The 26,162-nt window shown below is 37.2% G+C and overlaps 1 protein-coding gene across 2 annotated transcripts in view; it reads left to right on the plus strand.

Annotated features, from left to right (window-relative positions):
• The window catches only part of VPS41 (VPS41 subunit of HOPS complex), a 186,473-nt gene that overhangs the window by 60,463 nt on the left and 99,848 nt on the right, over positions 1-26,162 (plus strand). For both annotated transcript variants that reach the window (XM_003930754.3, XM_074379801.1), the window contains 2 exons: positions 13,539-13,613; positions 22,540-22,602. In XM_003930754.3, coding sequence (XP_003930803.1) covers positions 13,539-13,613; positions 22,540-22,602 — 138 coding nt within the window. The remainder of the gene's footprint in view (positions 1-13,538; positions 13,614-22,539; positions 22,603-26,162) is intronic.

Raw genomic sequence — 26,162 nt, forward strand, 5'->3', positions numbered from 1 at the left:
TGCTTTTTTAATTGCCTAATTATTTCTAAAGTTGGAATGAATTGTTACTGATAAAGCATTATTCCCTCATCTGTAGAAACAGCAGCTTCTGTTAAAATCTGGATTGTCTTGAAAGAGCTTCAATTTAATATAGTTACCCAATTTTAAAGGGATAAGATCATCTTTAAAACCTCATAAGAAGACATTTTTTGCATACTCAGGTTAACTCTGAAATATAATTAGTGTCATGGGGATATGATTGCCATGTGTGAACTGGCAGCTCATCAGCTACTCAAATCTGATACTGAGTATTGAAAACTTTGGGTCCCAAAAGAACAGGGGCGTGTCAGATGTTAACGCTTTCCATTGAACTTAACTGAGGCTTTATCTTCCTTTAAATTTGTTCTTATTTTTAGGAAAATAACACTTTAACAAAACTCTGTTTCTGTTTTTATTTCGCTCTTTAGTTGTCTTTTTATAGAGCTTTTGTTTATTTATGTATTTACCTGTTTTCTCATTACATGAGATGTGCTTCAGACTCTGGATGATTGTGGTTCTTTTTCTCTCGGGAACTTCATTGAGCTTTTCCGTGCCAGATGCTGAGTTTAAAGTAGGTTTCTGCTCTCATGGGCTCATAATTAAGTGTCAGAGACAGGCAGCAAAGTGAGTTATTGTTCTGAAATAGGAATGCTTGGATAGAGAGTGATGTGGGAACACACAAGAGGGATATGCCATCCTACAAAAAGGAAGTTAGGGGTCTTCCCAGAGGAGACAATGCCTGCATTGAATCTGATAGAAAGAGCAGGAATTTGCCAAGTGGTGGGGGATCGGGACTGTTTATGGCCTATTCTAAGCCAAATATATAGAGCTAAAGAAAACATTTCAAAAATCCAGGATGGTTAGAATCTTGTGAATCTTTTGGGTCTGGCTGAAAATGAGCATGAAGAGATAGGTGGAGCCTCGCAATGAAAGGTGGCTTTATCAGTAGGATGATCATATATTTTACTATTCAAATGAGGATGAAAGGGCAACTCTTAATAATTATATCTGGACAGCGGTGACAGACATTGACAAAGGCAAACTGGGATGTAAGGTCATTCTGTTTAAAAGCTATATTGAGGAATTTAAACAAGATAGCAACTTGTGTAATTTGCTTTTAGAAGATTGACTTTGGGATTAGCAGTGTGGAAAATGGGGTGTTGGAGATGATGAGCATGTGTGGGGGATGTGCATGTGGGGCTTCTTTGGAGACGTGGTGTCCATTAAGAGACCATCTGCTACAGCAGTGGGAACAGGATGGATTTGAGAGGTATTAAAAGAGATAGAAGGCTAGGACTTAGTGACTTTTGATTGCTTGTGTGGTATGTGAGGAAGAAAAATTGCTCTGGATGACTCTTAGTACTCCGGCTTAGGTAGCTAAGTGGACTGAGGGTCATTAGGTGAAATCGAGAATACAGAAGAAGGCACTGGTTCTGGAATTCACAGTTTGACATAGAGCTGTAGAGTAGTTGTTGAATGTGAATATGCAGCTCTAAAGAGGGGCCTGAGCTGGATTGAAAATATTGCCGTTTAAGAGGCAGGCTGAGGTTTTACAGCCTGGAAGGGTGACTGAGAAGTTGAGTAGAGGCTGGGTGTGGTGGCTCACTTTGGGAGGCTGAAGCAGGTAGATCATCTGAGGTCAGAAGTTTGAGACCAGCCTGACCAACATGGTGAAACCCTACCTCTCCTAAAAATATAAAAATTAGCTGGGTGTGGTGGTGCGTGCCTGTAATCCCAGCTACTTGGGAGGCTGAGGCAGGAGAATTGCTTGAACCTGGGATGTGGAGGTTGCAGTAGGCTAAGACTGTGCCATTGCACTCCAGCCTGGGCAACATAGCAAAATTCTGTCTCCAAAAAAAAAAAAAAAACCCAAAAAACAGAAGTTGTGAATAGAAAGGCAGGAAGGAAATGAAGAGAGCGGAAGCCAGTGGAGGAGAGTTTCAGGTGCCAGAAAGCCATGAGGACTGAAGGGCATCCACTGACTTTGAAGCTGAGAAGGCATCAGTGACCTTTCTCCCAGCAATTTTGGTGGTCATTCAGGTAAAAGACCCACTTCTTGCCTATTAGTAAATGGATAGAGAATGGAAGGAAATAGGTAGCCATTCCTTTTTATACCTTGGATGATTGGTTCCTTGGCAGTGTCTTTTCTCATCAATTGGCAAAAATGGTAACTTGAGCAAGAGAATATTGAAGCCTGTGTGTATTTTTCACATCCACGCTTGTGAGGAATGAAGTACACTTAAGGCTGGCCATCCAGGCTTCTTTGTTGGTTGAATGACTGTCTTGCAATTTAAACAGTATTTGTAACAATAACAAAAATTGTTTCTTCTTTATTTTATAGTCTAGTTCTGGATTCTTCCTAGGTACTTACTCAATTCTAAGTGTAGTTGTTAAAAAATCCACAACCCTCAAGCTGTCAATATTTTAACTTGGTTTTGAATAAGAACAAAAGGGAGAAGGAAGACGATTTGCTGCCAACACAGTGGCGACTCTCAGCTGTTCAGGAGCAGGAGAGCGAGGTCACCCGAGAAACTTGTCTGCTTCAAGGGTAGGAGCAGTGAACTGGACCAGAGAGTGGGTGGGTCCGGTCCTTTTCACTACCTGTTCTTGATGTGCAAACATTAAATGGTTTCACAGTTTGAATGAAGGAAGTCATCTCTTCTCACTTTTAAGTGAAAGCCAGCAGCCTGTCTGGTAATTAATATGTTTCTGTTTGCGAATGGGGATTGAAAGTTTCAGGGTCTTGATTTTTGTTTCTTTCATTTTACATTTAATGTTTACCTTTGCATTACTTTAATTCTGAACTAGTTTTTCATTATATGTTTAGTAAGCATTGTTTCTATTTTTTATGTTGAACATTTAAAAATCTTCATTTACTTAACATTTATAACATATCTAGAATTTAATATTGCTTTGAAGTCTGACTAGGGGTGTATCCAATATTTTTTCTTGTAGGATTTTTTTGTTCAGTTTCTTTTCCTAGTGTTTGTGAAGATGGTTCACATGAGAGCTAAAGTCTTCTCCCTCCATTTCCTTAAGAGGAAGCAGATTGTAATAACTGTCATTAAACACTTTCGCCCCCAAACAGTGTGCAGTGGGTTCATGTTTTTATATCCTATTTTTTGGTAGGGATGAGTACTGATGTGCTAGGTAAGAATGATGGATTTCACTTTTGTCATCAGGACCAGAAATAACAAAAATATAACAAAAAATAGAAAAATAACAATAGTTTACTTATTTTTTTACTCAATAGTGTTTATATAGCTCATTGTTGTCACTGCTGAGGAAAGAGAAAGTTGGAAGGAAGCAGTGGTCAGCAATGTCAGTTGTCACAAAGCAGTCAAGGATGGGAAGGCTGAAAAGAGTTCCCCATTTGCTTCAGCTTCTGAAGTTCTTGGCAACCTTAGGGAGAGCAGTTGGCAATGGAAGGGTGGACATCAGCCAGCTGCCTTGCTACTCAGAAGTGGCAGTGATGGGAGGCCCTGGAGCACTGACTGGATGGCTCTCCTGGGGAACTGGCTGGAGCCCTTCTGTCTTCCCTTTTGTGTTGACTGAACCTATATTGTGAGACTTTCCAGAAAGCTTCACGGAAGTTCTCCGACCTCAGCGTTGCTTGTTTGATTAATTTATTCTCCATCTTGAATCAAAGAAGGGTTTAGTGCTGGAGAGGAAATCTTAGAACAACTGAAAAGATTGGAGAGTTTATAGTTAAAGAATACACAGGGAGAGGAGCATCACACACTGGAGTCTGTGGGGGGGAACTAGGGGAGGGACAGCGGGGGGTGGGGAGTTGGGGAGGGATAGCATGGGGAGAAATGCCAGGTATAGGTGATGGGGAGGAAGGCAGCAAACCACATTGCCATGTGTGTACCTATGCAACAATCTTACATGTTCATCACATGTACCCCCAAACCTAACATGCAATAAAATACATTAAAAAAAAAAAAAAGAACATACTGTTCTGGCCAAGCGTGGTGGCTCACGCCTATAATCCCAGCACTTTGGGAGGCTGAGGCGGGCAGATCACCTGAGATCAGGAGTTCGAGACCTGCCTGGCTAACGTGGAAACCCAGTCTCTACTAAAAATACAAAAAAATTAGCTGGGCATGGTGGCGCATGCATGTGGTTCTAGCTACTTCGGAGGCTGAGGCAAGAGAATCGCTTCAACGTGGGAGGCAGAGGTTGTAGTGAATGGAGATCACGCCACTGCACTCCAGCCTGGGTGACAGAGTGAGACTCAGTCTCAAAAAAATGTATATATAATACACACACACACCCATACACTCTCTCTCTCTCTCTCTCTCTCTATCTCTCTCTCTCTCTCCTGGTTTAAGTCAGTGAAAAGTTAAGTATTTGTATTTGTTTTTGTTTTCTTTTGTAGATGCGTAGAAAACCCGTGATTAGGTGTGTTTTTTCATAGGCTTCTTAAATCCACATGGAGGTCTTGCCTCCCTCCTGGGTGTATCATCAGTGGAGAGTAAAATAAGCAGTAAAATGAGCTTTTCCCAAGTATGAAAGAACAGACGTTTGCTTTTCGCACATGGAGTGTAAGTGTGGTGTGCTCGCTAGCTGTGACTAAAGAGCATGAAGCTGCATAGGCAGCCATGTGGATGTTGGGAGTGCTAACTAGTGGGTTTCTGAGAGAACGAAAATGAAATCCTGTCTTCTGTTTCTTATTCATTCCTCTCTGTGTCCGTGGGGATGCAGCATTTTTGAAGGAATCAATTATCCATTTGTTAGTCAGAGGAGCCTTACAAATTATACATTAGCAGATTGATTTCTTGGGTTCACTGTTGGGGGACTGATAGCTTAAGGTGGGATGATGAGGAGTGTCAGGGGAAAAGAAGTTGCCACAAAGAACACCATTAAAAGCTGCTTTCGAAATGACCGTGAATTTATTCCTAATTGAAGAGCTGACATAATCCATACTAAGTGTATTTATTTCAGGCATCTTACATTAGGTAATTGATTATCACATGAGGTGTACATGTTGGTAATTTTGCCTTTTCTTTAAATTTAAGAACTTGAGACCACCTGTAGTGGACTTAGATTTAGAAGATATATGCTGGTCCTTGCCCCCTCCTGCTTACTCAGACTTCTTTTTTTATTCCATTAAGGAAACATTTTTGTATGTTCTATAGTGTCAGCTTGACATTATTGATTTTTGAACAAACTCACTTATATTGTCCAGAATTCCAAACATGTCTCCATTAGTAATAAAATTGTAGCTAATGGAAAATATAGCTGAGGCCATTTCTCTCTGGTCTTCTTTTCTCTGGTCCCTTTCTCTTTCTCACATTTATTCCAGCGTTCCGTTTTTGTAAACATACACCCCAAATTGTATGTTTAGGTGTGACATTTTCTGCTTGTTGCTGTTACGGTAAAAGGTTTAGGAAAATCATTCCTTTTAGCTATGCAGAATCTTGTACCGGAAGGCTTCCCTCTATGTTTGGGAATATCCTGAACCCTTTCTCTCTTTCCTGTTTTCTTTTTCTTTTCCTTCTTTTTTTGTCCTATTGCTGTTTATAGAAATGGCAGATGTATGTAAGGCATTCGTTTCTTTTGTAGGAGGAGTGATTATGGATGCCAGGCTAGTTGCCTCCAACACTGACAGTTGTAATATTGAATCCTCTCGTTTATTTGTTCTTTATTAAATGTTATGGAACTGTTACGGAAATGGAATGTGCATAGCGATGGTACTCAGATTCTGTCACTCAAAAGTATGTAAGTTTTTGGAATCACGGTTTTAAATATTAATATTATTCTGGTTTCTTTTTGTTTTTAGATTAATGAATTTGCTACCTTGCCATATTTTAAAACTATCTTCTGATTAGAAACGAAAAAATATTTTTTTGTAGAACTCTAGTAAAACATAGGAGTAACCTAAACAATAATAAGAGCACTCAGATATAACCAATGCTAATATTTGGGAGTATCTTCTTCCAGTCACATAGTTAATACACAAATATTTTAAGTATGGTAATATTCGGCTAACCTGTAGTTAACCAGACGTTAAGGTTTGAGAGCACAGTTCTCCCGACAGCCAAATCTACCCAAGGCTTCTGACACATAACTGCCAGTTCTGGGGATTCCCCAAATTACCCACATGTTTGATAGGTAGGAGACTCACAGAACTCAGTGAAAGCTGTTATATTCATGGTACTTTATTGTGGGGAAAGGATGCAGGCCAAAAATCAGCCAAAGGAAGAGAGAACATATAGGCTACAGCCTGGGATGTTTTCAAATGTAAAGCTTCCATTGTTCTCAGAATGTGCTGCCCTCCTGGCACAGGTGGGTGCTAACCAAAGAAGCTCACCTGAGCCTCAGTGTTCAGGATTCTTACGTAGACTCTATTATACAAGCATGATTGATTGAAGGTTATTCATGTGGTTAATCTCAGCTGCCAGGTTGACTAATACCACTCTGACCCAAAGTCCCCACCCACTACATGATTGGTCTTTTTGCCCTGTCCAGATCCCACGCTTATATGATTGGGTATGGCAGGCCTACCCTAATGTCTGGTCTGGCCAACCTCTGCCTTTAACCTGAGATGTTCCTGTCTGTTACATGGAAGCTAAGGGCAAAGCCTGGACCGCTCATGGAACAAAGCCAGATACCTTAGTACATAACACCTTTTTGTTAACTTAATTTTTTTTTTTTTTTTTTTTTTTGAGATGGAGTTTCACTCTTGTTACCCAGACTGGAGTGCAATGGCACGATCTCAGCTCACTGCAACCTACGCCTCCTGGGTTCAGGCAATTCTCCTGCCTCAGCCTCCTGAATAGCTGGGATTACAGGCACGTGCCACCACGCCCAGCTAATTTTTAGTATTTTTAGTAGAGACGGGGTTTCACCATGTTGACCAGGATGGTCTCGATCTCTTGACCTCGTGATCCACCCGCCTCGGCCTCCCAAAGTGCTGGGATTATAGGCTTGAGCCACCGCGCCCGGCCTATTAACTTAATTTTTAAAAATTAGCATTTAGATGCTTTGCTTTTAGAAATTTAGGTAATTTCTATTTCTTAGTATCTATAAAAGATATTTGTCATGAAAAGGCCTTTGTGAAGTAATCTTTTTGCTTCTCTTTGATCATAATAGGTAATATATATTTTAAAGAATTTTGAGACACATTTTCGAATACCCTTCAGAAACATTTTCCACATTTGAATTATTACCAGCAGTATAAGATGAGTATCCTTTTTTGTGCTTCCTTGCCAAAACTACTATTTAAAAAAATGTTTGCTGATTCCAAAGGTAAAATGTATTATTGTTTCGGTTTACTTTTTTTTTTATTAAATTGACTCTTGTTTTTGTTTACCTAAAATTTATGCACATTGTTTACTTGGTTTGATTTTGGTGACTAGAAAATTCAAATTTCTTCAAAAACCACTCCAAAGAAGATTTTAACAGGTACAAAGATACTTGAAGTCTGCATGACAAGGAGTAAATATCCTTAACCTATAATGACTTCTTATAAATCAGTTTAAAAATTATGGACATCTTGAAAGTAAAATACTTTCTGCTTTTGAATTTATCTTAGAACTAACAGCCTAAGACTGCAGTTTTTACTAATGTATTAACTGGAGTTTCTCTCCAATTCTCTCTAAAGTGACCCAAGAAATAGGAAATGTTTATATTTTGACTTTGCAACAGAGAAGGGAAGACTGTAGTAAATAATTAAGTGCTAAATAATGTGATTGCATTGATTTTGGGGAGGCATAAATCAAGTATACTTTATAATAATTTAAAGGTAATTGCTAATAAGATAAAAGTGGATGAACAACATCTAATTCCTGGATACAAAAGAAAAAAGAATTTGAGTAATGTAGCAAAGAATAAAAAATAAAATGGGGAAACATGAAAACTATAAAATAATGTTGTAACTAAGCTAATACTAAATTAAGCAGATACTGTTACTATTAATAAAAGGAAAATAACCTTAGTTTTCAAAGATACATATTCCACAGAATGATGAAAGTGAAAAATAAAAACGTGAGCAAAATACACAGTAAAAAGCCAAACAAAAATCAAGTGTGTTGGCAGTAGAAATGTGATAAAAACTAGAATTTAGGGCAAAAGAGTATTAACCAGCAGAAGGCATAGTATATTGATTAGATTTACAAGTTAAAAGGAAGATTGAGTATAATCCTTGCACCTTTTGATATGCCAAATTATAGGGCATCTAATATCTGGACCAAAATTCATTTGAAATTCAAGGATAAATGAACAAAACTACAACTGGAATAAGAAGTTTTTAAAACCTGTTTTTATTAGTCTTTGATAGATGAAGAAGAAAACAGTAAGTATATAGAAAAATTAAATAATATAAATAGCATGATTTAAAAATATATGTTTTGAGCCTAAAATAGAGAATATGAATTATTTTGAAATTATATCTTAGGTTACAGAAAGAAATCATTAAATTTCTAAAAATAGATACTATGCAAACCACATTCACAAACCACAATGCATTCATGCTAGACTTTATTAATAACTAGATAAATAGGCAAATACAGGGTCACCATCCTGGGAAATGAAACAAAATAAGATGTTACTTTTCTCAAAAAGGAAATAATTATTGTAATCATACATTAACTTTTGTCCTTTGGTTTATGGCCAATGATAAATTGAAAACATTTTATTATATGACTGACTAATGAGGAGTTGTAATTATTAGGCAGTATATTCGTGTCTAGAAATTACAAGATGGTAAACAAAACTGTTCTAAAGTAAAAATGGAAAAAATTAATATAGTAATATTAATTTAATATTAATAGTAAGAAGTAAAATAGAAAAATTTTAAAATAAAGCAAATTAATGAAAGTATTGCTTCTGCAAAAAGGCCAGTACAGCTGATAAACATCTGATAGTGATAATCAAAGAAATGAAACAAAATACTTAATAGCTGTAAGAGAACCGTATATTTGTAAATATGAAATAATTTATAGAATTGCTCTATTAAATGATGTATGTATAAAACTCATAGAACAGAATCTGACCTGTAATGACCATATAGTAAATATTAACTTAGTAGTAATAGTTTTGCTATATATTATTAGTAGTGTTAATATCGGTGTTACTAAAATAAAGAACAAAAAATAAAATAAAAGATATTTTCATCACTAATGAATTTGAAATGTGCTATTTTTTTTTTCTTGGAAAAGATAAATGACCAGAATAGAATGAGAACATTTGAGTAGCTTGACAATTGAAGTGGGAAAAAAATGAAAGAAAGAAAACAAACCCTCAAAATTTAAGAAATAACCCATTAAAGATGTTAATCTCAGACATTTTCATGGGCAAGTTCTTTTTTATCTTCTTAAATTTTTTATGTTTATTGTGAAATGTAACTTTGTTAAACAGATAGTCACCAAGCAAAGTCACAAAACTTCCACTCTGTTGAAAATAGACCATGTGACCCTGCCTGATCACAGTGTTCTCTCTTCCCCTCAGAGGTCACCACTATCCTGACCTTTATAGTAATAACTCTCTGACTTCCCTGTTTTATTTTATTAACAAGCTGTTTGTGCACCCCCCACACACTCTAGTTTTGCCTATTTTTGTATGTTGTGTAAATGAAATCACACATTACGTGTCAAGAATGAGGAAAATATGCTTCTTGTGATTGCTGCTCCTGGAATAAAACTGTCAAACAAATGTTAAGTCCTCTCAGGAAAAACATAAAACTTTAGAGATACTGAATAATACCTAAATAAATGGAGAAATGTTCCATGTTTGTGGATTGGAAGATTCAATATTATAAAGATGACAAAGGGAGAGCTCTCAACATTTTACCATTAAGTGCAATATTTTCCTAACCATTCAGAAGATACTCTTTAAGAGATGGAGGGATTTTTCTACTAGTGTGCTAAAAGTTTTTTTTTTTAAAAAACCGTGACTGGATATTGAGTTTCATTAAAAACTTTCTGCATTCATTGAGATAATTCTATGATTTTTTCTTTTATCAATATAGAGAATTAACATTCATAGGTTAAATCAGCTTTGTATTTTTGGAATAAACTTGTATTTTTGCTATAGGCTGGCTTTGTTAATAGTTTAAGATTTTTTCATTTATGGTTATGGGTAAGATTTACTTGTAATTTTTCTTTCTCCTAATATTCTTGTTGAGTTTTGTTGTTATAAGGTTATCCTGGTCTGGTAAAATGGGTTGAGAAGCATTTCCTTTTTATTTTTTTCTCTAGAAGAATTATGTTGAATTAGAATTTTTTATTCTTTGAACATTCATGAATTTAATATTCTAGTGAGTGAGTTTGAAAATAAGTAAGTAAATTATGTATTAAGATAGTGGCAAGTGCAGAGGAGACAGAACAAAAGCAATGAAGGAGTTGTGAAATGTTTGGGTAAAATGTTGAACTTTTAGATTGGTTGACCAGAGTCTCACTGAGAAGATGATAACCAGTGCAGAGTAGGTGGAGAAGCGTTCCAGTCACAGGGTGGACAAATGCAGAGGCCTTAAGGCTGGAGAAGCAGCAAAGGTCGTCAGGACTGGAGTAGAGAGAACCAAGGGGAGAGAGGATGGGGTCAGAAGTTGGAGGGAGTGCGAGGGCCAGATAATTTAGGACTGTCAGGTCATAGTAAAAATTTTGGCTTTTTTCTTGAGATAGATGGCCATTGGAGGGTTTTAAGCGAAGGAATGACTCTTATCAACCTCTTAACAGTGTCACTGTGCAGGCTTGTTGAGAACAGATTTCTAGGAGAGTTGTGGCAGGAGAAAGCCACCTAGTTAGGAGACCATTATGATAATTCATACTGGAATGATGGACCAGGATTGCAGTTGTAGAGCTGGCGAAATGTGGTCAAAGTCTGGATAAATTTCATCAGAAGAGGTAGAAATGAAGACAGAAATCAAAAGGGGCTTGAAATTTTTTGCCCAGAGCAACTAGAAGAAGATATGCAGAAAGTATTAACTGAGGTGGGGAAGAGTCCTTTCCAGAGAGGGAATATCAAGATTTTGGTTTTGGATATGTTTTAGATGAGATGCATATTAGGCATCCAAATACAGACATAAAATAAACCATTTTAGATAGTGGCCTGGAATAGGGAGAGAACCAGCCTGGAAATAAAAATGTAGGAGTCATTCCATGGCCTGGAGAAAATATTGATGTTTTGAGTATAGACGTAAAAAAGAAGAGGTGCAAGGTCTGAATCATGAGATGTGGAAGCCAGGAGTTATCAGTGGTGCTACATGTTCCAATTAGGTGAAGTAAGTTAGTCTTGAACAAGGACCATTATGTTTAGCAACATTGGGGTCATTTGATCTTAAAATTCAAAGAATAAATACTAGAGAAAAGCCAAGAAAATGTGAAAAATTGTGACTGAGACTTACTTGATATCAGAATGTACTATGTATACCCTCTATAATTAAATCAGTGCTAAATTGGTATGGGAATGGACGAAGAGTCCGCAATTGAAAACTTGGAATGTTATGTCAATGTATGTAAATATTTACTCTTCAGGAGTAGAAGGTTGAGTACTTAATGAATGGGGCTAGCACAACTGGGTATTCATTTGTAAGAAAATAAAATGAATTCTGAAATATGAAAGACATATATAAGAAATAAAGTAATAACCATTACACAAAAAATAGGAGACGACATATACAATGTCTGGATAAATATTATACCTCATACCTTAAACATAGAAAACAGCTCTTATAGATTGACAAAACAACAAACATGTTAATAGGAAAAAATGAGTAAGAGAAGTGAACAAGCAGTTTACAGAAGAGCAAATTAATTGGCCAATAGACTTAAGAAAAATGCTTAAGTTTATTAGTAGTCAGGGAAATGAATCAATGAATATTGATCGTTGGCAGAAAGAAAAGTGGGAAAAAAAAAACCCCTTCTATTGCTAATAGAGGTGTGTGGGAAAAAGGATTCTGTTACCTTAGAGGTATGATATTTTCCCCCCATAATATTGGTAATGTGATGGTACAAATGGTTTCCATTCAGTGAGAAACATGTTGTAGCGGTAACTTTGGTTTATTTGCACTTGGAATACTATTGTGTGGCCTAGCCCTTAGTAGCACTGTGGCTTTAGACCACTCACCTAAATTCTTGAAGCCTCATTTTCCTCATTGTGAGATGGAGATAACCAGCCTTAGCTGACTACTTTCCTCTGGGGTTGAATAACAGATCATGTGTATGCCAGGTCTTTGGAAATGATATAATGTGATTTAGAGAATATTAGGATAGGCCATGAGCTTTTCAATACTAGAATGCAAGAATAAATTGCATAAACATGTATATAGAAAGAAAATCTACTGAATGTAACTTGCAGTAAAGAAGAGCCTTGTAGAGAAGGCTCGATGTCTTAGTTGCTTTCATTATTGGGTCTCAGTTTTCTAAGCATAGAAGAACGCTGTCCAGTAGAACTTACTGCAGTGATGATGTTCTCTGATCTGTCTGCTTTCCAATACTAGTCACATGTAGTCGTTCAACACTTGGCATGTCTTAGTGCAACAGAGGAACTGAATTTTTAAGTTTTATCAAATTTTAATTTAACTATCATTTTTAAGGGCTACAGTACCATGTTGGATAGGAAACCTAGGCTGCACATACTTAATAAATTATAATTTGAGGCAGCTTACAACCAGATGCCAAAAAAATTACAATCAGAGGTATGTGGAATTTATATTTGCCAAGACTAAAATGGATATTTTTAAAATGTTGTTTGATGAACCCAAGATCCGAATAAGGAAACTATTAACAAAAGATATTCAGTTTGCAGAAGGAATTTATTCAAAGACCATGGAAGTTGAATTTAGACTTCTCAGGCAGAAGTCCAGACATGCTGGCCTAGGTGCCTTCCCAGATCAGCTTTTGCTTTCTTTGTAGATTTCTTGCTGCCCCGTGCAGTGTTCTTCATTCGTCTCAGGTTGTAGCCCTGGCTCCTCTCTTTTCTCTGTTTTGATTCCCTGCTATGAGCTTCAGTTTATTCTTCTACAAAATGGATCAAATATCTATCTACAAGGACCTTTCCTCTTCTAATATTCTAGGAACTTTAAGGAGCCAGTTTATTTTTCATGGACTGCATCTCAGGGGTGTTGCTTGTGTGGTGATTTAGGGATCGAGATGAGAAGGGATTCTGTAGCCAGCAGTCTCATCCTGCACGTGGAAATACGTTTCAATAGCATCAGTCAATGGGTGGCCTTTTTGAGGTCTGGTGTGCCCTGACCTTTGCCTACTTGCTCTGAGATATTTTCCAGTTGAAGATTCCACATTCAACCTTGTGTATTTATGTTTATTTTATCAACAAGACAAACCATTTTAAGGCTAAATATTTTTAAAAACTACTTTGCAAGCTCATGTCGTATAGCTGCTGTAGGCTTACTTTCCTTCTCGTAGTTTGTTTCTACTGCGCTTTGTGTAAGATAGTTGGAAACTTGTTATTTAAGAAGAAAACAAAGAGCTTCCTATGTTACAAAGAGCAAAGACATCTGATTGTTGATATATATTTTCCTGAAGTTTTACACACCTTTTTTTCTTTTTTCTTTTTAGAGTCCTGTGAAGATAAATCAGATTAGCTTGGATGAAAGTGGAGAGCACATGGGCGTGTGTTCTGAGGATGGCAAGGTATGGCAAGGATGTGGTCACGCTGAAGGTTCTGCTCCGGTGCCAGCCCCAGGTGATGGGAACAGCACCTTGCTTACCGTATACCTGCATTAAGACAACCTTGATTATTCTTTCTGAGTATTGAACTTGCTTCTGATTGGTCATAATTAAAGTAAAATATATTTTGCACAAATGTGCCTTAGGCAAAGTAATTACAAGAATGTCAATAATGTAACTAGTATTAAGCTGATTAACAGCTGTGGCAGGGTGACGTGTCACCTTAATCATTACTACTGTGCCACTTCTACTTCAGTGACTAGTCTGCAGTTCCGGCAAGACAGTAGTTTAATGCTTTTTTGCCATAAATCCACAAAATTGGATTTTGTGGGCTTGATTTCTGTGGGCCAGTGGTTTTCATTTTCACACACAAGTTGTGAATGTTTCTCCTGAATTATAGAATCTTTTGATAAGCAATCATAGTTTATCAGAAGAATAAAGTGTCTTAAAATGGCCACATTAAATAAATGTAAAGTAGATATATGTACAGTTTTCTAAAAACCTGGCACCTACTTCCTCAACCAAGGACATACATCATTTGTGCAGTATATAACTAACAGTTATCAGTGCTTCTTGCCGATGTTGAGCTGTGACATTTAATGATTCTGGTGATTGATTTTTCACTTATAAGAATGTCTATTTTGTTTTTAAGTCAATGGAAATCTTTTCTAATGTTGGTTTGCCGTGATAAAATTCTAATGCATAGTGTATTTAAGCTACTTTTCTAAAATAACAGTTTGAGAGAGTGCATCAAGAGTCATTATAGATCTTTACATATTCCTTAGTGAGTAAAGCAGATTTCCTAATCTAATTTTGTATTTTTTATGTGCCCTAATTCAGTGGGCCATTAAGATGGGTAAATTAAAAACAGTATACCCAGTGTAAAAGAAATATACCCATTTAATCTGTTAACAAAAAGCAACACGAAGTCTCTTGACATATAAGAATGCATTTTATCTATCTAAGCCTCATGTTTCCCAAAGAGTCTTTTGAAGCAGTAATTGGAATACTAGTGCTTTTCAAAAAGCACTGTCAAATTTTACAGTACTTTCAGAAATTCAGAGATTGTCATGGTTATCAGAGAGAGATGAGGGAGCAGTTGGTTTGTGTAGAAATTGAGAAAAATTATCCACACCACCAAAATACTTTGTGTGCTCATGTATTTGTAAAGAAAGATAATCTTCATTTTGTTTTCTTAAAGGTGAGGAATTCCTTTTGGGCTAATATCAATTTAGTGGAACTAATTTGTTGAAAGATAGTACTCATTTTTAAAAAAATTGGAAATGAATTTTTACCAAGTACATCATCTAGGAATTTTTAGAGCTTTAAATGTTGAAGAATTACTATTTAATGCACCAAAGTTGAATATTTTAGCTCTTTCATCTGGTGGATAAGATGAACCTCAGATGCCTCATGTACCCTTCTTGTCAAACACCTTTGGTTTCCTAATTTGGTAAAATTTATAGCTGCCATATTTTGGTGTGGAACCATGATTTATTTTGAGAAATGGTTTTCCCATATTTTTATTAACATTGATAGAATTGAAAGTAAATCTTTTAGTGCACATACTTATATGTAAGCTACCCCCTTACCATGGTTAGTCAGCATTGTGAAAGTTGAGAAGCTAGTGTAGAATGACCTGGTAAAGTGGTTAGTGATGATAAAAACATAAAGATATTACAAAAACAAATTGCAGATACCTAAATCTAATGCATCTTTAAATAGGTTTTGTGGGTATTTTTCCTTTCTTCAGTGTGTTAAGGTTCCTAGATAAATAATTATTTATTAGGTTATTTCAAGGATAACCTTTGATATTTGTATTCAGTTTTCAAGTCATAATTCCAGCAGTTACTTAAAATTTACTCCTTTTATTCGGCTGGTGCTCATTTTCAATCTTTTTTTGTCATGACTTTTTTACACTGGTGTTCTACATTTTGAGACATACACATCGATCGTGTGTGTGTGTGTGTGTGTGTGTGTGTGTGTGTGTGTGTATTCAGTTTCAGTGTTTACTGGCATATGTTTTTAGAAAACTTTTAGGATAAGTACATACAAGGTTTATTTTGGGATCTCTTGCATATGTTGCTTTCATATATAAACTATAATTTAGTACAAAATTTTGGGTTGGAATATTTTCTCTCAAAATTTTGGAGAGGTTGCTCCCTTTTTTTCTGACATTTACTTTTGTACACATATCTGAAGCCAGCCTACTTTTATTCTTTTCTAAAACCTTTACAATTTGTTTTGGTCCTGCCTTGGAGCTTAGACTAATAATAATAATTACAACAAGAACAACAATGGTAATACATGGTCTGTGTAATTCAGTTTGCTAAGTTATGTCTAGTTGTGGTCTCTTCATTAATTTTCTCTGGAGCATAGTCAGTCCTTCTGGTTCATATACTGAAGTATTGTTTTTATTTCAGAAAAGTTCAGTTATAATTTTGATGATTGTCTCAGTAGCATTTGTTTTCATTTCTTCAAAGAAATTCAATAATATAAAGCTGAAGGCAATATCATCACTTAGAGGCTAAGAGCATAGCTCTGTATTCCAGCTGCCTGGGCTGGCATTCCCACTCGCTGTTTGAAGTTGGGCATGTTGCTGGGCCAGGAAGTGCCTCCCTCTCCTCAGCTTGGCAGCGGGAGACCCCTGAAGAGCATTGTGAGGTGCAGGGTATGGTGAGCTGTCAGTTATGTATTAATTGTTTTTATTGCTAACCATTCATTTTTAATCCATTGCAGTCTGGCCGCTTCCTGTCTCTCATTCTTGTACCTGAACTTTCCAAGGCAAGAGGGTGAATGGTTAAGCCCTATTTACCCTTCTCCTTTTGGCAGTACATAGGTTGTATGGAAAATTGTTCATTCATGTTGTGTGACGACTCACACATGTACTTTGCTTTCTCATTTTTAGCCTTATATTTCTGTGTAGTCAGGGAGAGTTTCTCTATTTGCTTATTCCCTTTGCTGATTCGCTTTTCTTCCAAAGTGAGTTTTGTGTCTTACTGTTTCTTGGATTACATTTTTATTCCATTTTGCATTTTTAATTTTTCTGAAATCTTTCCCAATTCTGTTTTTATATCAGCCTAATATATATATAATCTTTTAAAAATCACAACTTGTTATATGCCATAGAGTGTCAGGTGGTGTTGTCTAGTGGTTGGCAGTGGAATTATCCTGTCACTTTTTAGCTATGTGATGTCTGGTAAGTTATTTATACCTCTCTGTGCCTCAGTCCATTTCTTCCCCTGTAACATGAGGATAATAACAGTACCCACTTAATTATTGGGAGGATGAAATGAGTTAATATATGTAAATTGCTTGGAATAGAACCTAGAACAGAAGAATCACTTAGTAATTGTGAGCCGTTATTAGAATCGTTGTTGTCATCTCCCTATTTTTCTGCTCCAGGTTTATAGAGGTCTGGTCTTCTTATTGTGGTTGCCAAACAGTTTTCTAGTTTTTTTTTATTTTTTGGTTTCTGGTTAATAAGAAGATATTTCTTAAAGCATGGTTTTTCTTCCACTGAGTCCTTGGAATGTTCTGCAGGACTTTTTAAATAGACCTTTACTATGGTTTTGTTTGATTGTTTATCCATTCCAGAACAAGGAAATCTCTTTCTGAACCTGGGTTAGCAAACAGACTGTCTAACTTGCCCTTGCTATTATTTTGGGTATCTTAGAATCACCTTCTTAGTTCAGTAACAAGGGCCCTAAACTGAGTTCAGTTTCCTGTAACTAGATAAAGGCAGCTTTCTGGGGGGAACTAGAAGCTTCCGTCATCATCCTCTGGTCTCTGATAGTCAACCTGTGTAGAGAATTTGAAAAGCAGCAATCTTGACTACCAGAGTCCCTTAAGCTACCAGTGGAGGTATAATGACAGTTTACATGATTACCCTGTTGTGATTTTTAATGTGTTGTTTGAAGTGGAAGTTTGAGAGAGGCTGTTACAAGGGAAGTCTAACTGGGAAGGTCCTATAGCACTCTGGCCACCTCCGTCATAGTCTCTGCATCCGGGCTGTTGTCCAGTGTTCTGGTTGGCAAATACATAGAGTTTATGCTAAAGTGCAGAATGATTACATCCCTTCCTGTTTCGTGAGGGTAGGTTTTCTGTTTTGGGTAATAAAACACATACCACATACTTCTAAGGCACTCACATGGCTCTCTGGTTTGTAGCTAATGTGAACTCCCCAAGGACTTTGCAGGAGATTGGCTCTGTGGCCGAGTGTTATGAATTTTCTCTTTTTCTTCATTAGATATTTGGTTAGCAGGTTCAGGGAAGTTGTTAGGGCTGCTACAGGAGTTAGCATTTTCAAAAGCGTCCTCTCTCGTAATATTTAATGATGTGTTTCTTTTTTCTTTTCTTTTTTAATTTTTTTGAGAAAGAGTCTTGTACTGTCGCCCAGGTTGTAGTTCAGTGGCGCAATCTTGGCTCACTGCAATCTGCACCTCGTGGGTTCAAGCAGTTATGTGTTTCTTACCTCAGATGAGCTCTTCCCAAAAGCCAAGGGATTCCCTTGACAGATAAATGTGATTTTCACTGACAAAATGGCAAAATAAATAAAGAGGAAGAAAGAGGGGAGGTAAACGAGAATTGTTTTGGATTTTATTAGCTTTAGTAGTATAACGTGACCAGCTAGTTTGGCATGTCACCATAGTGAAATGAACCAAAACATTGAAGATTTTACGTATTACCCTTGTGCTAATACTGATAAAGCTGATGAGATCTGTCTTGTGAAATTATATGTTTTCCATGTTGAAATGGAATTTAAGAACAGTTGAGGAAAATATTGCTCAGACAAACATAGTAATAGAAACTGACCAGAGAGTTCTATTCTTGATTTGCCACCTTCAGCAGTTACTCCTCCAGTCCCTACTGTGGGTATGATAGTGACATTTTTGCTTCTGGAGAATCCTCAAGGATAATGATGTGAATCGGTGCCTGTTTACTACAAACTTGTTTGATTTTGTTCTCTTTTTTGTTTATTCCTCTTTATTACTATATTATTGTGCCTTCAATATGCATTCTTAATTTTTAAAGGGATATTTATCCTTGGCAATTCCTAATTTAATTTTCAGCATTACATCCACAATCCCTGTATTTATCCACTCATTTACTGATCTGCCAGTCTTTTTCAACAGGCTTATGCATTATTTGTTTACATCTTCTATATTTTTCCTGCATAATAGAAATAACTTTTTTCTAAAAAATCACCTTTATCCCATCTATAAGGCAGAAGGATGTTTATCCATTTAAATGAATAATCAGCTTCATTTAATTTCAGTTTCTGTCATAGAGTGTCCTTAATTCAAAGTCTGATATTCATATTCTTTTCAGTTTGGCAAACATTTAAGGCTTTAGAATTTTTTTTTATTGTTATTCTATTCTCTTCTTACACTTTATGTAAAAAGATATATTTCTTTTTTGCAAATTTCAGTTGATCCTATATAAAGATAACATGTAGAAAAATAGGATTTAGAACATCCAAATTCTGGTTCTAACTCTTTTGCTTATGATTTTTATGACCTGAGACAAGTCGTTTTTCTACAGAATCATCTGTTCAACAGGCGTAATGGTGTTTGCTCTCAGACCTAGCAGTGTTGCTGTATGAACCAAATGAGGAACAGCAGAACACTGTCAATTGTGCAGACCTTCAAAAACATCATTTCACCTTACCAGGAAGTTTGACTTCATTTGTTTGGGATGGGATTTGGCCATTAATATCCAGGGATTTTAACTGTTCAGGCATGTTTGAGAACCACTGAGGTAAAGCATGTTGAAGCATTTAGGGATGTAAGTAGGTAGTAGTAATGTGAAACTTAGTACAAGACCATGCTGTTCATGACCTTATTGTACTGAAAAGAAATGGATTGTGTTAGGAGAAGTTCAGCTTGCTTGTTAAGCAGGTGTTCATACTGAGGTAGCTTCACCAAGGTGGGCACTTGTTGATTCACTCTATTAAGATTCACATGATTTAGGAGCTTTCTTCCTTTCGCCTGGATTTGTTGGGGTACATCAAGTTAAACTTCCCCAGATAAAGTGAAACCCTGAATGCAGTGCCTTCTTTTTCTGCTTTTTAGCCATTATTTTATAAGATGTTCGTTGTATTATCCTGTGATGTATATTTCCATAAAAGTAATGACTTTATACCAGGCGTCCCCAAACTTTTTACACAGGGGGCCAGTTCACTGTCCCTCAGACCGTTGGAGGGCCGCCACATACTGTGCTCCTCTCACTGACCACCAATGAAAGAGGTGCCCCTTCCTGAAGTGCGGCGGGGGGCCGGATAAATGGCCTTAGGGGGCCGCATGCGGCCTGCAGGCCGTAGTTTGGGGACGCCTGCTTTATACCCTCTGAACAAAGAGAAGCAAGGTGATGGGGGGCATATGTGTATTTGCCATGTCCAGAATGCATTTCAAGAGCCAACCTGAGGGAAAAAGAAATTCCCTCTGTTTTACATTGTATCATCTACTGTTTGTAGAACCCAAATAACAAACTTGGCACAAGTACATGAAAGAAATAGTTACAAAATGGATGGAGTGTCCCAAACTTTTGATGCATTAATCTGTCTCCAAAAATTATGACATACGTGAATTTCATGCTTGGGACTTGAAAGAATGAACCACTCAGAACTTACCAAGATTAAAATAAGAAGAAATTGAAAGTTTGAGTAGTCCTGTATCTATTTTTGAAGTAGAATTTATAATTAGAAACCTTTTCACAAAGAAACTATCTTAGTCCATTTGTGCTGCCATAACAAAATACCTTAGACTGGATAGTTTATACACAACATAAGTTTATTTCTCACAATTCTTGAGGCTGGGAAGTCTAATATCAAGGTGCCCCCATCGGCATCTGGTGAGGGCTGCCCTCCCTGCTTCCAAGATGGCACCTTGTTATTGTGACTTCACATGGTGGAAGGGATGAATGATGTGTCCTAGTGTGGCAGAGGCAGAAGAACAAAAGGGCTAGCTAGTTACGTCAAGCTTGCTTATAAGGGCACTAATCTCACCCATGCAGGCCCCACCCTCATAACTTAATCATCCACTAAAGGCCCTACTTAATATCATCACCTTGGAAGTTAGGTTTCAACACAGTGAATTTGGGGAGAACACATACTTTCAGATCATAGCAAAGCTATAAGACCTAGATGGCTTCACCAGTGAATTCCTACAAAAGTTAAAGAAGAAATAATACCACTATACTAGAGACTGGAAAGACAGTGAATACATTCCAGTGTTAGGAAATAGTTCTCATTGGCTCTAGTACTATTTGTTAGCTCCAAGCATTTGAGATCTCATGGAATTCTCATGCTGAGAGTGTAAATAACCATCACCTTGGAGGTTAGGTTTCAACATAATGAATTTAGGGGAATACAAACATTCAAACATTGTCATGGTGAGAGTGTAATTAATTTAAAACCGCTTTGTGAAATGGTTTGCCTATTAAGTGTGAACATGCATATAACCTGTGACTCAACAATTCCATTCCTAGTTATATACCCTTCAGAAATATGTATGTAAGTGCACCAAAAGATTCATAAAGAGTGTTCTTAGCAGCATTATTCACGATAGCCTCAACCTGTAAACAATCTAATTGGTCATCAATGGAAGATGGAGATGTGAATTGTGCTGTATTTACACGTTGAAATAATACATAGCAGTGGCAAAGAACCAACATCTACTATATGCAGCAAGTGTGGCTAAATCTCACAAAGAAAATGCTAAATAGTGAATGAAATAACTTGGTGAAATAGAATATGATTCCTTACTATACAGTTCTAACACCAGCACAACTTATCCATGGCAATAGCTTTGAGGATAGTGATTAGTTGGAGGGTGCTATTTACTGGAAAGGGAAACAGAGAAGCTTATTGGGTTCTATTTCTTGATCAGAGAGATGGTTATAGGGATATGTTTGTGTCATAAAAATTTGTCAAGCTATAAATTTATTATTTGTATTCTTTATAGCATGTGTTTTATATTTCAGTTTTGTTTTTGTTTTGTTGTTTTTAAGTAAAGCACTCAGAAAATATACTAAGTGTGAATAAAGTAGCCTGGCACAACTTTAAGGGAGACACTGATAAGCAGGACCTTAAATCTTTCATTTCTGCATTCTCAGTAGATTCAGCATAAGGTTTGAATGAAGTGCAGTGCACCTAAGCTCTTACCACATTGATCTACGTGGTTGGTGTATTTTATATATATAAGAGACTAAAAAAAGCTTCTGTTTCCTTTAAGGGATGAAAAAATAGTTCTTTTAGGGGTAGCTTATGGAAGTTTATAAAAGAATATTAATAACTTGTTCATATCTGTTTCATTGTTTTAATGGCCTACATTTAATAAAATTTGTGGTTTTTGAAGGGAACTCTATCCATGGAATGCCTATGAAAGCTTAATTGCAGCAAAGTACCCTCACCTTGATGGGTTTTTTTTTCCCTTTTTTCTTTTTTTTTTTTTTTTTTGTTTTGTTTTTTTGTGACTGAGTCTCATTCTGTTGCCCGGCTGGAATACAGTGGTGCTGTCTTGGCTCACTACAACCTCCGCTTCCCGGGTTCAAGCAGTTCTCCTGTCTCAGCCTTCTGAGTAGCTGGGACTACAGGCACATGCCCCCACGCCTGGCTACTTTTCATATTTTTTGTAGAGATGGGGTTTTACCCTCAAAATCCTGGCCTTAGGTGACCCATACACCTTGGCCTCCCAAAGTGCTGGGATTACAGGCGTGAGCCACCACACCCGGTCAATGGGATTCTTTTCATTAGATATTTAATAAAGGTCATAGGGCCTTAGAATTATTAACTGTTCTACTTTTCTTATTGATAGTATGTGTTCATACTGACTCAGAAACCTTCTCTGTTGCTGTCATGATAAACTGATACAATTCATTTTCTTTTTAGGTGCAGGTATTTGGACTGTATTCTGGAGAAGAATTTCACGAGACTTTTGACTGTCCCATTAAAGTATGTATTCAGCAAGTTTTACTTTATCTAAGGGTTTTCTCAAGTAAGGCAGTAAGGATTACCGTAATTTGAACATTACTACTTGTGTATTAGTTTTGTATCTATTCAACACTTCATGTATACTGGATACTATTTAGATGCTGTGAAAGAAGATAGAATGTATATTTTATGACTGTTCTCAGTCTGTCTTCAGGGCGCTTTTATTATAATGAGTTAGATCACACACACACACACACACACACACACACACACACACACACACACACACAGTCTGTGATGAAAGACTCAAAGAGGTAGAAAAAATATTAAGCATTCCAAAGCTGAAAGGAGTCACTTTTATCTGTTCTTGTCAGTGATGGCTTCACTGGTGGAGTGATGTTTAACTTGGCTTTAATAAATGGACAGGGACTGATGGAGAAGCTGGCTTTCCATGTGGAGGAATAACATAATAGAAATGGAGAGGCTAGAAAGTTCAGCTTGTGTTCAGAAAATGGTAAATAGTCTAGTTTATTTGGCACATAAAAGACTGATCTCACAAGAGAATGTGGAGGAAGATTGGGCTGGCTTTACATTCAGGCTAAAGAATTTGAACTCCATTTGGTAGATAAGGAGAAATTACTGAATATTTATAAACCAAGGTAAATAAACTGAGCTAAGTTTTAAGAAAATTAATATGGTGACTGTATACAGCATTGATTAAAGGACAGATAGACAAGTGTCAGGAGGACTAGTTTTAGATAACAGTTATGGCAGTTAAAGTGTCTGTTATAGTTGTTGAAGGAAGAGGTCATTTATTTTTTTCACTTGTTTATTCAAACATTTATTGACCAGTAGGAAAAGGAGAGACAGGGTCTGATGTATGTTTTAAAAAATTAAATTTGCCAGAATGGAGGGAGATTTAAACAGAAGAGTGATTGGGGACAAGAGATAATTTAGAAGCATAATATAATACTCCGGTCAGGGCATTACAGGGTCTCAATGAAAAGAGTGATAGTGAGTGTTCTAGATGGAGTGGATGAAATGTATTTGGACCGCCTGTGCTAGATAGACTTAGCAAGCCTTAGTGATGGCTTGGATGAGGGTGATGAAAGATGGAAGAGCTCAGGGTCAGTTCAGGTTCTTGCTTTGGGATTGGGATATGGGAATGCCATCACTTGCAGTAGGGGATGTTTGAGTAAGGACATGGCTAGTTTGGTCTTGAGTTTAGAGAAGTGTAGTACATCAGGTGAGGATATTATGGAGGTTTTAGGAACGTGAATATGGACCTCAGGATGGAGATTGGTCCTTAAACACAAACCTGATAACCACTGTTGAATAAGTTGAAGCCATTTTTAAAGATATTATCCAATTTCAGAGCTGTAGAGTGAGAAGAGAAGCCTGATGGTAAAATTCTGGAACACTCTAATTTGAAGACTCAGGCTGTAGAAAGAAAAAACAGCAAAGGAGTCCAAGAAGAAGCAGTTGGAGGGACTGGAAGGAATCCCAAAGAGTGGTGTCAGAGAAACCAGAGGAGAGAGAGTTTCTAGAAAGAGGAAGCGGGCAGCAGTGTCAATTGCAGTGTGGAGATTAAATAGGGGGAAGGACTGAAGCAATGGCATTCTACATGGTAATTATGAAGTTACTGGTGACCTTACTGATGACCTTTTCAGACCAGGAGGGTCACTGTGCGTGAAGGAGTAAATTGGAGGTGAGGAAGTAGAAACAACCAATAGAGACTGTTTTTTCAAGAAATTTGGTAATAAAGAAGAGAGATCATCTGGTAGAGAGAGGGGCCGTGACCAGGGAAGATTTCTGCCGATCATGTTTTGGTTCATGGCAAAACCCAGTAAAGAGAAAAGGACTAAAAATAAAAGAAAGAGAATGCTTCATAGAGCAGCACTAAGCAATGAGTTCAACAGCCTAGCTAGGGAAGATAATCTTGGAAAAGAGTCCTAGACCCTCTGCCCGTGAAACAGGCGTGAAGGAAGTGAGCTGAGCCTAACTATTGCAAGTTAGGAAGTGAAGGAGGAGCACTTGTGGGCAATGACCCCGATGGCTTTATTTTCTTACATCTGAAGGAAAGACAAAGGTAATATAATGTGATTGAGGAGCAGAGATGTTTGGAATCAGTCCTGATCTACAGTTATGCATTACAAGAGAGCTAAGGAGAGATTTTAAGAATGTGAACCAGCAATGTGTGAAGGCTTCAGTATTGGTGTTGAGGATGGATTAGGAAAGTGTTGAAGGGAAGAAGGGGCTAACCTGGGAGGTAGGAGTGGTTAGAGCAATGAATGGTCATATGCTAAGCCTTAAAAATGACATTGTAGGAAGAGGAATCTATTCTATTGACGGAGGGAAATGTATCAATTAATACAAGTATAAAATATGTTTAATCGAAGGGGTTTTAAAAAAATTATTATTATTATTATTATTATTATTATTCGAGACAGAGTCTTGCTCTGTTGCCCAGACTGGAGTGCTGTGGTGCGATCTGTAGCCTCTGCCTCCTTGGTTCAGGGTATTCTGCTTCAGCCTCCAGAGTAGCCGGGACTTCAGGCGTGCACCACCATGCCCGGCTAATTTTTGTATTTTTAGTGGAGATGGGATTTCACCATGTTGGCCAGGATGGTCTCGATCTCTCAACCTTGTGATCCACCCACCTCGGCCTCCCAAAGTCCTGGGATTACAGGTGTGAGCCACCATAATTGAAGGTTTATAGAAGTATAATTATGTGGGATTTGTGTGTGTGTTTACCTAAAAAAATATTCTCTATGTTAAATTTAAAAAACAAAATTAGTTAAGTTGGTGATTTCATGGTTGGTTGGGGATAAAGAGAGAAGGAGGCAGAGCCTATGCAAACTTACAGCCACAACAGATGGGCCCCGAAGATGGAGGTGCACGGAGTGGAGCCACAAGGGCATTTGTTCTCACCCGCTCCCTGACATGTTAATGATATTATGTAATCATAGAGCCCTTGCAAATGAAGGGAGCGGTAACAAGGGGTGGAGCAGCCTGAAGAGAAACCTGGGTGCTAAGGGTCTGGGGAAAGACTGGATGAGTAGGAAGCAGATGAGAACCAGGGGAACAGGTTGTATGTAAAAAGGTAAGTTCTGAAAGGTTAGCTCTTTGGGCCTGTAGCTCTGTTATCTCTCCATTGATGGGTCTTAGTGTAAGTGGGCTAAATGTCTGGGAGGCTGCTTTGCCACTTGGTGCCATCTGTCTTCGGGAGGCATCTTGAACAAGATATCGGCCTCTTTCTCTGTTTTTGTTTTGTTTTGTTTTTTTTTGTTTGTTTGTTTGTTTCCTGTAAATTGTATCTAGTTAGAAACATCTTGCATTCTTGACCGACCTACCTTGCTGCCTTGTCTATACAGGGGGCATCCACTCAGGGGTCCTCAACCAGAAACTAGAACTGACTTATTCTAGTCTTTGAGCTTTGACCTGGCTTCAGGGAAGAAATCTTTTCATGTAAGAAGAAAACTCAGATGTCATTAGTTGTAAAATATTATTTGAATATATTACTTCTTACCAAGATATCAGGATAAGTTTTAGATCATGCTGCTTGAACTCTATGAAGGGTT

The sequence above is a fragment of the Saimiri boliviensis genome, chromosome 10, assembly GCF_048565385.1.
Source record: "Saimiri boliviensis isolate mSaiBol1 chromosome 10, mSaiBol1.pri, whole genome shotgun sequence".
NCBI lineage: Eukaryota > Metazoa > Chordata > Mammalia > Primates > Cebidae > Saimiri > Saimiri boliviensis.